This window comes from Hirundo rustica, chromosome 1, assembly GCF_015227805.2.
Source record: "Hirundo rustica isolate bHirRus1 chromosome 1, bHirRus1.pri.v3, whole genome shotgun sequence".
NCBI lineage: Eukaryota > Metazoa > Chordata > Aves > Passeriformes > Hirundinidae > Hirundo > Hirundo rustica.
The window spans coordinates 78,670,342-78,687,811 of NC_053450.1; the positions used below are offsets into that span (position 1 = coordinate 78,670,342).

General features: G+C 34.8%; 1 protein-coding gene across 11 annotated transcripts in view; it reads right to left on the reverse strand.

The window, feature by feature from the left end:
• Positions 1–453: 453 nt before the first annotated feature.
• The window catches only part of LOC120758783 (cadherin-12), a 578,611-nt gene continuing 561,594 nt past the window's right edge, over positions 454–17,470 (reverse strand). For all 11 annotated transcript variants that reach the window (XM_058421638.1, XM_040077434.2, XM_040077424.2 and 8 more), the window contains 4 exons: positions 10,629–10,750; positions 9,892–10,009; positions 5,315–5,566; positions 454–1,740 (listed from right to left, as the gene is read on the reverse strand). In XM_058421638.1, the coding sequence (XP_058277621.1) occupies positions 1,244–1,740; positions 5,315–5,566; positions 9,892–10,009; positions 10,629–10,750 (989 nt within the window). In that variant the 3' untranslated portion in view covers positions 454–1,243. The remainder of the gene's footprint in view (positions 1,741–5,314; positions 5,567–9,891; positions 10,010–10,628; positions 10,751–17,470) is intronic.

The window sequence follows — 17,470 nt, forward strand, 5'->3', positions numbered from 1 at the left end:
ACATAATGCCTTCTGCACACCTGAACTTCTGTCATCTGCACAGCTACATTAGGCATGGATATGTACATAAAGAGTGGACAAAAGTGCTGGTTTATATATTTATTCTGCTTCTGTTTAAATTTTGTCAAGAACAAAATTAAGAAAGTGTCCAACCTCAAAAGGTTTCCTAAAATGTTTCCTGTGGGTGTGACAGTGAAATACAGTGAAATGTTGAACTGTAGCAAATAATCAATGGAAAAAACCTTATATTTATATATGTTTATGGTGCCTACAGAGCAACAATCTAACTGCAAAGGAAAGTGGTGTGGAGTTCTTTACATATACTTCTTTAGTGATACTTACAATGGAAAAGGTGTCTTGGTTCTAAAAATACAATAATAGTTTCAAAAAACCCTCTCCATTTTTATGTTCTAATAATAGCCTTATTTCAAAAGAAGAGGGAAAGACAAGGAAAATTTCCTTCACATCAAGGAATAGCTGCTTTCATATTTTTATTATTTTGGAAAAATGTAGTATTTGTATGAACATTTTAAATATTCATTGATGTATGCTAAGATCTTTTCCTTTTTAATTTGGGCTTTACATCTTCAGAGTGAGCAATAGCATTTTAAATTTAAATTTTCAATGAAACTATGAAAGAGGAAATACGATGTCTTGGCATACTGTTTTCTCTTAAAAAAAGACAACAAACATAACCCCCAAACACAATGTACACACCTCCCTCCTCCCCCACAGTTCTAGTCATTAGATATTCCAGGAAGTGATATCCATTTTTTTCTAAAAGAAGTCAGCATGTTGCTATTGCTTCTTGTCTTAAAGTTCATGTCTGATTTACAATTCAGTTTTGTAACACCATCACAGCAGACAGTTTACCACTTAAATGATAAAAGTTTCAATAGGCACTTTAGTGGAATTACGAAAAAGCTACCACTTTTCCACCGTGATGCCAGAAAGCTCCCTTCTTTCTAAGTCAGGTCAGTAAACTGCACCTTGTAGGCCTGAGCTTGTCTCAGTGTAATTCCAGAGTAACAAAATAACAACAACAAAAACCTGTGTAGGTTATGGGATTTATCATTCTTTTGCAAATCAAACCAAAACTGACGGTATGATAAATGTAGTAACTTGCTGGAAACAATTGCTGTCTTTTATAATCAAAGTAATTGTGTCTTATATAAAGCTTAGGTTTATCTTGTAAATTTGTTGTTGGTTTGCTTTTCTTTTTGTTTCACTGTTGTAGTTGTACTTAAGTGACTTTGTCAGGGTTATAACTTTCTTCTCCAAACATATCTGCCAAGATCTTAAAGCGAGGTCCCCAGTCACTCAGATAGTCATAATCCTGATCTGCCTCTGTAGTGAGGGAGTCTATAGAGCTGAGAGACTCTGCAACAGATCCATTTCCTTCATAAGCATAGGTTGCCAAGGAGTCATAAGGGGGTGCAGATGGATCTACATCATTTTCCTGCAACCTTTGATTAATGAAATCTCTTATGTCTGTGTTATCTTCTGCTGGTGGTCTGTGGCGTGTAAAACGCAAGGTGTCTGGTTTTATGTCCCTGCGTATTTTGTTATCTTCAATCACTTTGGGGTTCCTCAGGGCACCTATGTCAAAAGCCTGAGTGTCCTCTTCTCCACCACCTTCATCATCATAATGGATAACATTATCTCTGATGTCTTCTTTAGAGGTCATCAGGGTGTCCTTTTTCTTCTGCCTCCGTAGTGCTACATACAGTACCACAATGACTGTAATGAGAGACAACTGAAGTTAAGACATGCACAGAAATAATTTAGTTCTCTGGTGACACATCATTATATCTTTCTTTGAAAGCCACAAGCAATCAAAGGGACTTTTGTCCTCAGAAAAGAGCAGAAACAGAAGCGCTCTAGCCAATGAAAAAATATTTCCTCTTTGGCATATGGGTCTAACTTTCCTAAGTGCTTGCTGTACTGCTGGAGAAAATGCCAAATAATTTTTCTGCTGGCCTGCTTTACAAACAAATAGAATTGAACAGGATTTCAAGTTTTTAGTTCAGAGAGACAGAGATATGATTTTTTAAAATATTCTCCATAGCAAAATAGAGAAAAGAACCCTAAATTTACACTTTGAAAACAAGAATAAAAAACCTAAACCAAAAACCCAACCCACAGAGTATTACAGAAAAAAACCAAAACCAAAACAAACAAACAAACAAAGACCACAAAAAAAACACCCCAAAAAACAAAAAATAAACCCCCTAACAACAACAACAAAAAAAACAAATGGAATTTTGAAAAAAAAAAAGTTAATTTTAAATCTGAAATTTTTGAAACAAAGGAAAAATAATCCTACTTTAGCTTTTTAGGCAGTACATTTTGACCTCTTCGGGGATCTGCTTCAAAAAAATTATGTGTTACAAGGTTCTGAAGATAAGGGGGCGTAGCTGATTTTCAAGTATCATATCCTCTAAACTCAACAGTGGTCCAACCTGAGGAGCAGGAAATCAAGAAAAGGTAGCAGGAGGCTTGCATTGATGAATAAGCATCTCTTGACTAAACTCAGCGATAAAAAAAGAGGCATTTAAGAGTTGAAAACAGTGACAGGTGAGCCAGGAGGAATATACAGTGACAGTCTGAACACGCAGGAATGAGGTTAGGAAAGACAAAGCCTGCATGGTGCTGTCTCAGGAGGGACGTGAAGGGCAGCAAGAAGGACTTGTACAAGTAAGACAGAAAAAAAAGGGTAGAAAGGTAGAGTAAAGGTGGGTCAGCTGCTGAATTGGACAGGAGAGCTGCTGCCAAATGACACAGAAAAGGCCAGCCCAGTCAGCAGCTTCTTTGACTCTGTTTGGTTTTTTTTTTTGTAAAGTTGTCCTTCAGTAGTTCCATGTCTCTGGGACCAGAGGGAAAGTCTGTAATAAGAAAGACTTATCCATGGTGAAAGAGGATCAGGTAAGAGAATGCTTGAAAAACTGGACACGCAAGTGCATGATTTATGGTGATATATATGTATGAATGATGAGAAAGGTGGCTGCTATCATTGTGAGGCTATTTGTGATAGTTTTTGAAAGGACATGAGGGCTGGGAGAGGTTTCTGATGGCTGGAGAAAGTGTCACTCCTATCTTCATGTAGGGCAAGAAGAATGAGCTAGGGAGCTAGCCGCCAGTCAGTCTCACCTTGATTTTTAGGAAAGTGATGGAGAAAATAATTCTGGAAACTAAGAAAGGGCATAAGAGTAGCAGGCATGAATTTATGAAGGTGAAATTGTGCTTAACTCACTTGATAGCCTTCTACAATGAGGTGACTGGTTGATGAAGGGAGAAAAGTGCAATAATTTTATCCTAACTCTAGCAAAGTTTTTGATATTACTTTCATAGAAATCTTCTCAGAAAACCTGAGAAAGTGTGGACCATACAACCAGATGGTGAGGTGGATTGCAAAGCTGCCAAACTGCCAGACTATAAACGTTGTAAGCAATATATCAAAGACCAGATGGAAGTCAGTCATTAATAAAGTACAACAGGATTTAGTACTGGGACTACTTTTGTTTAATATTTTCATAAATAGCCTGGATGATGGGATTGAGTACACCCTCAGCAAGCTTTCAGGCTATAAAAAAGGTGTGGTTGTGCCACTGTTCAAAGGGATCTCATCAGGCTGAGGGTGTGGGCCAAAAGGAACTCCATGATGTTCAATAAATAGAAAGTCCAAGTCCCACACACAGAGAGGAGTAACTGCATACTGTAGATGCTATTGGCCAGCTGACCAGCAAGCAGCTTGATAGATGAGGCCTTGTGATCCTGGTGGACAGCTAGTTCACCATGAGCCATCCATGTGCCCTTATGTCAAAGAAGATCAACAGCATTCGGGACTGCATTAAGAGAAATATTGCTAGCAGGTCTAATGAGATTGTCATTGCCCTCTGCTCAGCTCTGCCTATGCACACTTGGAGTTCTGGGCGCAGTTCTGGGCTCCTCATTACAAGACAGACATGGACTCCCTGAAGTGAGTCCAATGTAGAACCACAAAGGTGATTAAGGGATGGGAACATCTGCCACACAGGGATCGGCTAAGAGAGCCAGGTCTGCTCATTCTGGAGAAGGTGCAGGGCGGTCTTACCAATGTGAATATGCACCTGATGGATGGAAGTGAAAATAGAGCCAGGCTTTTCTGAGGAGTGTTCTGTCACAGGACAAGAGGCAAAGGGCATAAACTGAAATGCAGAAAATGCCATTAAAATGTGAGAAAAAAAAATGGTTTTACCACCAGGATGTCAAGCAGTGGAATATGTTGCCCAGAGAAGTTGTGGGGTATCCATCCTGCTCTAAATGGAAATGTGACAAAGGAGACAGCATTATTCTTGCTTCAAAAACACTGACATAAGTTATTTTGTTTAGTTGGTTGTTTGGTTTCGTTTTAAATTCTTCAGAATAAGTGTATTTGTGAATTTAACTGCTACTCCATGGGAAGTGTGACCATTTGTCATTCTTGTTCTGATTTGAAAAAGAAATATTTTTCTCACAACATAATTTTTTGACACAGAGCAGAAATCCTGACTTTTACCCACTCTTACTCAGAAACTCTTTATGCAAACCTGAGCCTTTAGTAATTTACTTAAGTGGCACCTGCATCATTCAAATGCAATGAGATATCCATGTTATATTCTGCATCAGGACCTCAGACTGATTTCTACAGCCCTCATTGTGCCTGTGTAAGTTATAAACCTGGTTTTATTTCATTAACAGTTGATTGAGGCTATATTGCAAGTAAGATGCATATGAGTACTAACTAACTGGTTTGGATATGCTGTAAGTAAGGAAGTATTTAAGTAGAAAGTAGAACAAATTACAATGCCACCTTATGAAATCCATGTCTGCCTGAAATAAAAAAAAGTATTCCCGAGAAAAACTTCCTAAAAAACTTTATATGGATGTGGCCAGTAGCAGTCTATGTTAAAATTATTTTCTCCGCTTCCATTTCTTCATTCTTCTTTTGCTTAAGTGAGCATGAAGAATTAAATAAAGGCTCTTACTATGTCCTTACTGCTGTTACTGTCAGTAGGACTTGTCTGCCTTAATAATAATCTAAAAAAATTAGTCTTTTAATAAAGATATTTAAAATAATTTCAGAGAAAAAATTATTTGCATTCCACCGAAAACTGATTCTCTTAATGCATTAAGAGATAATGCATGGATTAGCAGATTCATGGTCATGATCAGTGCTTTGGGATATTATCCTAGAAATAAACTGCCACACACTTTCCATGGCTTTTGTTAAAAACTAGGTGTAACTAGTGAATAATCAGAGTAAAACACTTTGCAAGGTTTCATGAGAACTAACCTAGAAGTATAACAATACACAACAAGATTGCAATCAGAGCTCCTGTGCTGAGGCCGACTGGTAAGAAGATTGCTTCCACATTGCAGGACTGGATGGTGCCATCAGAATCACATCTGCAAACACGGATAGTCAAAGTGTTTGTGCTGCTCTGGACAGGGTAACTGCTGTCTTCTATTACTACTGGAAGAAAGTACAGCTCTTGCTGCCTTCTGCTGTAGCCATTTCTCCTGGTTTCAATCCCAGCTGTGTTATCTGTAAAACATGACAGTCATTAGAAGATTTTTATTGTGTACTTCATTTCATATTGTAGCTTGTATCACCTTCAGTAATATGCTGGTATTTCTTATTTGAAACTTGGTGAATTACATGCACTGTGTAATTGCCATGCTTTGCCATTACAGAAGGTATTGTATTCCTACTGGTACAGTTGCTTTTTGCAGAGCCTTGAACAATATACTTTTCCTGTTAACCTTTTAACAGCTAAAATTTCAAAGATGATAAAAGATAACAAAAAAAAACCAAAAAACAAACAACAAAAAAAAAACCCCACCAAAAAAAAAAAAAAGACCAAAACCAAAACCAAACCACACAAAAAACAAAACCAAAAAAACCCAAACAAAACATTACAAGTATGATTCCAAAGACTTTTCAGGGGGTGGGGTTTTTTTTTTTTTTTTTTTTTTTTTTTTTTTTTTTGGTTTTGTTTTGTTTTGTTTTGTTTTGTTTTGTTTTGGATTTTTTTTTTTTTCCCCCTAATCTCCTTACATTCCAAGCCTGTGGTCCAAAGGACTTTGGTTGCACATGAATTTATAATCATGTGTCTATCACCTAATTAATTTCCTTAAAAATACAAAGTAATATGCCTGGACAATATGCAATTATTTCAGCTTTCCTGCCCCATTAAAAGTAACTAGAGAAATGAACTGAGTACTTGAAAATCAGTAGTTTCCATCAATTAGTCCACTTCCAGACTTTGTCATTTCTTCCCAGTTAGTTATTTCTGCTTTTCCCAAATCAAACAAAGTAGCACAAAAATGATGTAAAGATTAAAGGAATTACATTAAAAGCAAAACCAAAATTAATTGAACAGGGAATTAATGAGATGACAGAACTAAATGAAAGTAACCTGCTGCAATTACCCTTTTTCCAACTAACTCATATTCTTTTTTACAAGATGTCACATGATGGTTTTCATGCTTGGGAGATTTGTTACACGGTAGAAGGATTAAGGGCTCTGAATTTCACACTCAGATACTGGTATAGAGTTATGATTAAGAACAATAACAAGGAAGCCTAAATATTCAAAATTAGGTATGTTATGATTAGACACCATTGAAAAGGTGTATAGCTAAAAAATCCTTTAAACACCTCCTTTTTATCAAACTCAGACATGGACAGGTCAAGTCCAGTTACACTTAGTTTTGAAAAGGAAAAAATGTCTCAGAATAGTTTGAATCAAACCAGCTTCCATCTTCAGCTTTTTCTTTCTATGATTAATCACCTATATTAATCACTATATAAAAAGTGTAAGAACTAATTTGAAGACATTCAGTTTAGTCTTATTTCTATTATTTTAAAATATTTCTATTATTAGAATTATTTATATTCTTTTATTTTTTCTTCTACTTGAAACACTGAAGATCACTTTAATAGCTTACAATGCAATTTAATGAATTTTTATCCTCCTTTGAGAAGAATCAATCAGATCAACCTCCTGACTTTAATTTTGAACACTTTTTATTGCTCTTTTATGACCCCTTTCAATTATTCAAAGTTCTGTTAAGAATAAGAACAGGCAGGTGTTTGAACTCTACACAGAAGAGGCTAGAGGAGCTGAGATAGCTTCTGGTTCTTTGGCTTGTTGGCAATAAATTAATTTATAGGATATGCTTGAGAAAAGGAAATTCTGTCTCTTAAATGAGCAATGGAGTGTATTCTACATGGAAGCTGCCCTCTACAGAGCAGAGTGAGGCCAGCAAAGCAGGAAGAGGGAGATCTGCAGTCCCTTTGGAAACCCTCCAGCTCCACCAGGGCATCACTTCTATTAACACAGTGGATTGATCTCAGAGCTGCTGAAAGGCAACCGTGAGCTTCTGTGTCACTCCAGTCCTCATCAAGTTATATATTTTAAATGCCACCTTTATTTGTAAAAGCATTAACTGTACCACAGTGAACAACACTGTGTCCTCAAAAAATAGAAAAAATCTTTTACAAAGTGCATGCTTGTTACTAACATGATTGCTAACTTAAAAGAAAATGGCACTTGTTTTTAAAAGGTTTCCATAGTGAAAATAAGGTTCTGTTATTACACCTCTAAATTGTGCACAGAGCAGACCTTCCTCCACCTTTTTGGCAAACAAAAAGCAGAAGATATTTCAAGACAGGGTTTTTGTTTGGACAGAATTGTTTCTAATACCTCTGTAAATCATCAATAATGAAAAATTATTTTTATGGGGTGTTTTTGTTCCTTACATTGTAACAAGTAACATGCTTTTTCTTTTTTTAAGTGTTAAGAAATGCTTTTAAGTGTCTGTATCTTGGTGGTTTCCACTTTTTATTGGAATATTGCACTTTTTTATACAGTAGTGAAACTTCATTAACAGATTACTGAGATCCAAAGTCTCAGTAATCTCAGTGTCAACATTATTGTTTTAAACAGGGAAATTTAATTATCTAATAATATTTGAGCAATTTCTTCACCAAACTCATATGCTAAGCACATTTTACAAAAGAGTAATTACTGTATAGACTCACTAAGTTTAAAGATTCTTTTGTTTAATTAAATCTGAGAAGGCTTTTATTTAAAGCAAAAGGTTGTAACTATTTGAAAAAAATAAAAACCTTGGTGAAGTTAAAGGATATTTTAGGAAACAGAAAAGAAAAAAGAAATTAAATCTCTTTCTGTAAGGAAATTGTTACCAAAAATTTTAAAATATATTTAGAAATGCATAGTATTTATATTAGAACACTATGTAATTTAAAGATTCTACCCATATGGGCCTTGAAATATGTTCCAGAGAGGAGTAATGCCCTAATCTTCCAAGAACAGAAGTAAGGGAACTTGATTCTGATGTAAAGTTGTCTTTCATATTGATTGAGCTGTCTGTCTCAAGAAAACTGTTTGAATGTCCTTTATAAAATGCTTTAGATCTAAATAGTTTTGGTTTTATAAGATACTATTATTCATGTCTCCAATATTATGAATGGTTTCACTATATTCTCTATTTACAAATCCTTAAGTGAAGTTTCTTGCTCATCTGTCCAATCTTTTTATCTATGACACACAAAGATAAAAGTCACTATTAAGTTTGGGAATAAACCATTTTCATTGTATCAGCTTCCCAGGAGAGCTATACATAAAGAGAAAAGAAACACAGTTTGTTTTTATAAATTTATTTCTTCCTGAAGTTTCTTCAGAATTAATAGTTGTTAGTTTATGTTGTTGGCTTAATTTTCTATTACATAACAATGTCAATAATGCATGTATTCAAAAATTATGTGGGCCATATACATAATTTAAATACATTATTTTTTAAGGCTAAAAATATATTATTTTATTTCAATTGGTGTGTTATTAATTTCTAGTACTTTTAAAGGTTTGGGTCATTTAATTTGCATGAAAGTAACCTTTATCTCACAATCGATGTAACCTCAAATTTGAAAATAAAACAGCAATTAAAAAAAATTAAGAATTATATACTTTTTTAGACAGTGATGCTTATAACCTACACAGTTGAATGTTTTTTAACTTTGTCAGATGGCTTTAGGTGTTCTTTCTTTGAAGTGTAATGTAAATCCTCTTACATTAACAGCTTATCACAGTTATTTAAATATCATGTAATAGCTCAAATACTTATTTTTCTCTTATTTGATTAAAGTAGTTAGTAGTGAAAATTTACTACAGTTTATTTTGTTTCAGCTATGTCTGTACACAATACTACATCCCTGAAGATGCTTACAGTAGAAGAAAGTTAATTTTTTTATCTTGGTTTGTTCTTTGCCATTCAACAAAAGAGTTCAAGTTAATAAGGAAAAAAAGAAAAGATATTCATTTATGACAAAAAATTGGAGAAAAATCAAGGATGTCAGTTGCATTAATCTCCAACTCACTAAGGGTGTTGTACTTCAGCAGCACTGTACATACTTGGAACTCACTCTTCTGCAGGATTATGCATCCTCAAGAAAGCACAGTATCTGGGTACTTTGAAAATGGTTAGCAAAGTTATAGTATTTAAACAAGACAGCAATAGTGCCTTGTTTAAAGGTATACCTGCATTGGCATAGGGATTCTTCCTGAGATATTGAATGATAAAAGGAAGAAAATAAAACAGGTAGCAGTGTTTTTGAAGGCCTGTAGGGAAATCTCAGCCTTTGGTGTTCTGACAATTCCTGCCCCTAAAAATAAGAAAAGGTGCAAGACCTGAATTTATATTAATGAAAGTCCCAGATAGCTAGCAATTAGAAATGTCAAAGAAAAACGTTAGGTCTGTAGACACAACTGTAATTGAAAGTAAACATATTTGTCATTGTAACTACAGTCTGCTACTCTGAAAGGGAGATATGGGTAACCAACTTACTTCTGTAGTCATGGACTGTGAAGTTTGGTTTGTTGGAAGCCTCAGATGACAGTCTGAAGGAAAACCTTTGTCCAGCTGGTGACAAATCTTTATCTGCTGCAGTGATGGTCTGTATCACCTGAAACCAGATTAGTTCTCAAGTCAGTTCACTCTTCTAAAAGAAGCAGTTTTGTAGAAGTGCAAAGTGAACAACAAATGAAACTGTTGAATGTGAAATCTTGCTGGATTACTCTTATTCCCTTAATACACTGGACAGTGGAGGAAAGAAGGCTGAATTCTATAACCACCAGAGAACTCAGAAGGTGCTCTTTTGACATATCTGATGAAAATCAGAAAGATTTACTGTATATTAATGGTATTTAATATTTATTTTTTATATTAAAGTGCTAGTGATGGCTTTTGGTTGAATGGTTATGCTTCACTTTATTTGCTATTACTTCTGTCAGTTACAACCCTTGAAGGAAGGGATTCTTTCTCCTCCCATAGCTTTCAAATGCACAGTAAAGCATGTCTCAGGCCCATATAATTGTAGAAAAAAACCAAAAACTAAAACAAAACAAGAGAAGTAAATAAAATATAATAATCAACAAACAGAATTCCAATATGTATTTCCTACACAGATATTTTGTTTGTAGAAGAATTCCAACATGATGCAATTTTTAAACACAGAAATTTCTAATGCTATAAATAATAAGGAAAGAAAAAGCAAAAAAGCAAGCATTATAAATTTGAAATACCTGTCCTGGCTTGGCATTTTCACATACAGATGTCTCATATGGAACTGAAATTTCAGGAGGAAACTCGTTGACATCCAAAACATTTATTATAACATTGACTTTGCTGGTTAATAGTGGGTTACCTATAAATAATTTTAGAAGAAAAGTGTTATGTTTGTTGTCATCACCAGTCTCATAAGCTGTCATGAACTTGTGACCTCAGTACTGTGACTCCCATAAGCCTTGACTTCCATTGATTTCTGATTTGAACTAAGAAGAAAACAGAACTAAACTTCTTGTCAATTTGTACTAGACTTTGATCCATTGCTCTTCATGGGTTAAGGAATCAATTAGCTTGATTATGTTTATCAGAGCATAAATGGGAAAAAATGAAGTTTTATCTATTATTAAGGATGCAAACTTTTCTCAGATCACTTTTCATTAAGGCTGCAGAAAACACTTCCGGTGATTAAAACTGATTTCTGTTTTCCACAACTAAATGCAGAAAATCAATATTTATTGCCTAGCCATTGTTTACATCTTCAAGATATTAAGGAGACAAGCAGAGCATACCAATTTAGAAGAAAGAGAGAAAGATATGAAAAAACCAAAATCTTGCTAAAAGACAGACAGAATCCATGTTACATTTAGCAGTGAAACATGCACAGCTAGCATTCAACTATTTGGCCATGTTGTGGAAGGTATTTCTTTAACAGCAAAATTGTTTGCAGGCAGAAAATCCTCTTGTGCAAAAATAATGTTAAACAAGAGTATACACCATTCTTCTTTCCACTGTCCTTCCTCTAGAGATAATCTTCATCAGTCACTAGATGCATTTTATAAACAAATTTACTCGCAAATGCAATGTCTGACAAAACAGAGACACTAGTTCAATACAAAGCAGATAATGTTCTCTTTTACTTTATTCTGAGACCTCCTGAAAAATAGCAAATACATGAAAAATATTATAGCTGGTGAGTCAAAAGTATAACTATTTAACCATTTTTCACTTAAGATGAGTGGCAGAAACAGTTAACTACTTTAAAAGTCTATGCTATAAATCAGGGTGGTGTAGGAATAACAACATGGAACCATGTTTAAGTACAAGAAAAGTTGTCTTGAATCTTCAGGAATAAATCATAGAATCACAGAATCATAGAATCAATCATAGAATCATAGAGTCATAGAATCATAGAGTCTGAGAATCAGAGAATCAGAGAATGGCTTTGGTGGGAAAGACCTTTAAAGACCATGGAGTTCCAAGCCTCCTGCCACATGCAGAGGCAACTTCCACTAGACCAGTTGCTCAAAGTCCCTTCCAACTTGGTCTTGAATGCTTCCAGGGATGGGACACCCACAACTCCTCTGGGCAGCCTGTGCTGGTGCCTCAGCACCTTCACTGTAAAGAATTTTTACCTCATATCCAATCCAAATCTACTTTTTTTTCAGTTTGAAGCCATTCCCCCTTGTCCTGTCACTACATGCTGCTGTAAAAAGTCCAGCTTTCTTGTAAGCTTTCTTCAGGTACTGGAAGGCCACAATTAGGTCATCCCAGAGCATTCTCTTCTCCAGGTTGTAAAAGCTCAATTATGTCAGCCTGTTTTCATAGGAGACGAGTTTTAACCCTCTGATCATCTCCATGGTCCACAATTGACCCTTCACATTATTTGCATTGGGCACTTTCTTTGCAGTTTAATTGTATTGTATAAGTATTGTATAATCCTTGGCATTTCTTTGGTTTATAACTAACATTAGCAAGGGGCAAAGTATCTTCACTTTGTCACTGTAAAAAATTGGCATGATTTCCTCCTTATTCTAGGGAACTACCAAATGCAGCAATAGTTTCAGGAGACCTCTGTTAAAACCAAAGGTATTCCCCAATGATCTCCTAGTTGCATAGGTCTAGCTGCAAGATGGACTTTGTTTTGCCTATTTACAAGTAGTAGATAAACTGATCATGCTATAAACATGACTTGGGAACAAAGATGCGCTACCCAGATCACACATTTGTAGTCCCTACCTATGAATTTAATAGACAAATATTTAATATTTAATAGAAAAAATATATAATGACATCTCTTTGAATCCTTATTAATTTCTAATTCAGCATTATCCCTACTTGCAGAATATCTCTATGGAGAAGGGCATTGTGAAGTACAAAGACACAGTTTGGTCTGGCAACTAGGAATTAAGCACTCATTCTTAAAGTTCCTGAAGAGCTGAAGAAATCTAGACCAGATTTTGTTCACAGTTGAATTGGTTCCTTTGTATACTAGGAAAAAAAAAAAATAAGAACTTATTTTATTCAATAGAGGGCAAGACCTCTATAGAGAGATCAGAAAATCCCTGAACAGTCAAATTCACACAGCTACTGGGAGAAAAAATATCGTCTAAAACTTCCCTTCTAGCAGTACTCACTGAAAAGGACACATCAACTCACATGGAGTAACCCAGGTTTTGCTTCAGATGTTTTTGTGTGTGTGTGTGTTCATTTTGAAGTACAACACTGAGAAACTGGGGTACAGGAGACATTTTTCAAACAGATTAGAGATTAATGCATTGCCACCAAAATACAGGCATAGATGTTCATATCCTTTTAGGAATATGTTCACAATACCTTTCCTATAAATCAGTGAATGTATTCAAAATTTATGCATCATGTACATGGAAATATCAGATGATTTTGATAATTTGTGTTAGACCTGTCAGTTTCTTTAAGAAGTCTTTTAGGTCATATTTTTGTGAAGTAATTTGTATAAATTACTTTTTTTTCCTGCTTTTTGAATCAGTTTAGGTAGTATTGTGACCTATATTTTTTAAATTAACAAAAGCATTTGATGTCTTTTCTCCCTCAAAATCACAATAGGATAGCACACTATAGAAATATACATGAATATGGGTACACTTTTCTACATTTATTTCTCACTGCTGGTATCTGATTTATTTTCTGTGGTCCTTTGACAGATATCTTAGAAGCCAAAATCTTCTCTTCCTAAGTATTTCAGCAAAGTTGAATTTTACCTTGCATAAATGATCTGGAAAAGTCAGATATGAAAGTAAACAGAGGCTAAGATGAAACTACTTCAGGTTTTAATTTTTTTAATATGATTTTCTTTCTGGTTTGCACTGACATCACTTTAACTACTTGTGTATAGAAATGAAGACTGCAAGAAGATCATGAACAGGTTTGAATTCATATGTAATGCCAAAGACCTGTTAACTTGATGTGCAAAAGCATGAAGAATTGCATTTAAAATACTACTTTGCAGACTTCACCTCCATTTTCTCTGGTTTTTGATTGTTGTTTCTCTCAACACCAAGCCTTTATGAACTCTGTGAACACAATAGTGATGTACATGCTATTGTCAGTGAGTGAGTCACTAAAAACATCTGCTTATGCCTTTTAAACCCAGGTTGCACAGATGAGAAGACAAACTGGTTAAATCATGAGCCTAGAAATTAAGAAACCAATTTCATATTGCAATTCTGCTTGCAAGATATAGGAAAATTAATTAGCTTTGTTAGTTTATTTTATCAACTTAATTAATTAGTTTACTTCACTTCTTTTTCCTGTCTGTAAGACAGTGACCATCTTGTTTCCTTTTTTTGCTTGATTACCATCATTTGTCGACATCTTAATGGTTCAAAGTTATTATGGCTGTAGAAAACATGTAATATTATTTGAATAATGAATTTGTGAAAATTCAAGGTATCTGAGAAAATAGATACTGACTGTTGAGAACTGCTGATTCCTTAATCCCAGTTATGGTTGCAGGAGACAATCAACTCCATCTTGAGATGTAAGGTGAGGTTTCTTTAACATTCCCAAAATTTGGGCCTAGACATAGCTGAGTTGGGAAGATGGTTTTGACAGGATGTATTATTACTTTCTTTTTACACTTAAATTATTCCTTGAGGACAGGAAAGCAGAAGTAAGCTCTTAGGCAATTTATCCATCTCCTCTTTTGTAAAGTAGGAAAAAAACATTTCCATACTAGAAAATTAGGCAGCATATGGAGGAAATTTGAACACTGGGCTGTGATGTTTTTATGCCATTATGCTCTTATAGCAGCCTTGGGCACAGTTTTGGCCTGGGATAACCAGTGGTCTTGTGGACAATCCACATGCATGTTCTGGGAATTAGTAAGGGCAGGGAGTACTCTTAAAGGATTGATTTACATGTGGGGACTCCAGAAGGTAAGAAGGCCTAGAAATTAGCTACTTCATGCCAGTGGGTCTTTGTGTCTGAAATGAATGAGGGCCATGATTATTTATTAGTTTAAACAGAATCTGTGACATCAAAAATGTTCAGAAACAGAAACTATGCAGGCTACTAGGATGTTGAGTTTTTCTAAGAATTAAGAAACAAAACATCAGTCTACAATGACATATAGTCGTGTAATGAAAAGATGTACAGAGGAATTGGGAAGTGAAATGGTGAAAAACAGTCTGAGTCTGAAACCTCCTCCACCTGCTCAAGCAATTTTTTCTATATAAAACCTGAACTCTATATCTATGAATGAGTTATGGATGTTCTGAATTTGTCTGCCTTCATGTCTGTCTCATCATCAGCATGTCTACAGAACAATCATCCATCTCCTGCTTAAAAACATCTCCATTCAGGGACAATTCAAGAAAAGGTAGTTTATAGAATGACCATAGGATGTGCCTAAAAAGTGTGGGAGGTGTTTTTGTTGCCATTCTCTCACAATGAGAAAACAAAATTTTAGCAATGAAGTTTTTAAATAACATAATCTGACTGCTACTAGTTATGAGTCTACTTATTTATTCCTATTTTATAATGATATTTTTATATATATATATATCCTTATAGAGATATAAGGTCACCAGGAAGTGAAAATACTTCAATAATGATAATGTCTGTTCTTCTCTGCAGAAAGTTCGTGCAGCAAATTTCAATACTGGGCCACTTTTCACATAGTCATGTATAGGTCAAGGCAGTAGCCAGTGTGTTTTTCTCCATGATAAGGGATGACTGTTTCAGTTTCTATGTCAGCACTGGACAGCAATTTTTTATATCAATAATTCTTCAAATATAACAATATCCCCTCAATATTTTTCAAATTTTTTTCTCTCTAAACATTATTTTTTGCTTTTGTGCAGTGTGTCATCCCTCAATTCTCCACCTTTATTTCTATGCTCTTAGTCAGCCAATTGCACATAATGTTTTGGCAGCTACTATGCCTCAAATCCTCCCAGATTTTGCCAGTTACTAGTATAGTAGAGATATGGAAATTGTTGTTAACATTTTAGATAACAACATATAGTATAAATATTTGGGGATATGCTGCAATGAAACACAGATATATTTTAGGTGCAGATTCTTAACATAGCAATTGATAAAACTGGGGATTTCAAAATATGTATTATTTACTACAGCTCTGCTTCAATGTCATACTGGTATATATATGTCCATGAAAAAATTAATTTCAGAGTTTTACACATCTTTAAATATTCTTGGGAATAATAGATAGATTCCAATCAAGTTTACTAAAACTGTTTTCTTACTGCAGGAAAAAAAATTTACATATCTCTAATGACCGTTGCCCACTACTTAATCTAAATAGTTAAGCTTTACTGAAACGTAGAATATGATGAGACTTTCTTTCTGCATCTGCCTGCCTTTCAGTTTTTCTGGAAACAAATTACAGTTCTTCTGGATTTTCTGTGAATTTATACCTGAGTATGTATCTCCATGGACTCAACCACTTCTGACAATTTAGGCTTCTCTGTCAGTGTATGTCTTTTCCAATCTATGAATAAAAATCGGGTGTTCATTTGATGGATGTTCTCTTTATATTTTCAGGTTCCAAGGAATCAGTTCATGGTTCTTTTAAACATAACTACAACTGAGAATTTGGGGTTTTTTTAATCTGAAATAATAACCATCTCTGCTTCCCAAATCTCCCTCTTCCTGTTAGTTGCATGTATTAACTTTTGAAGACTCAGCCAAGAAATACATTGAGGAAAACATGTTCCTTGCTATAGAAACTTGTGTTTTCTGACACATAAACAACATAGAATGAGTAAGAAATCCAGCAGAACAACAGCGTGTTGATGTCAACAGAAAGAATTCTGTGGCCTTTGCACAACTGCTGAGTGACCAAAAGACTTGTACTCAAAACGTGAGATAGACCTATGAGAGTTACAGTTTGACGAGACCGTGAATGAGAAATGCCACACACATGGTTGGCAATGAAGAAATTTGCAGGCACATGATATAGTGGAAGAAGGGACTTCCTATTTAAAAAAAAAAAAAAAAAAAAAAAAAAAAAAAAAAAAGGCTATGCAGAAGACACAAAGAGAAGAAATTAAATTATCCCACCACAAATCACATTGGAAAAGAAAATAAGGGGTCAGGCATTAAATTTTTGGGCAGAGAGAAGAGACAGAAACAGAGATGCAGCACAAAATTTAGTTCATTTAGGGCACTAAGTCTTGACTTAATTTTAGAGTCCTTTTTTCTGAGTATCAAATTACTCTTAATTTTTCTGCCTTCAAAAAGCACATTGACAGACCTGTTATTTGACTAACCTAATTTCAAAAGAAATTACTTACAAAATCAGAAATCAAAACTGGAAGGCACCCATACAGATCCTTGCACTCTCCATTCAGACAAAATTTTTTCAGCTTCTAAGGGAGCTGTGGTTGCTTGAGGTCTGCTAGCAAGATGCTACTAAACAGTACTGACTGAACACCACAATTATCCTCATGAGTCTGGGAAAATTATATTCATCAAACCTTCTTAAATAAACTCTTGGCAATTTCAGCACTCTTCACATTACATTTATACCTGAGCATTACATTCTGAGAAAAATGCCCTTTTAGCATATTAATTTGGT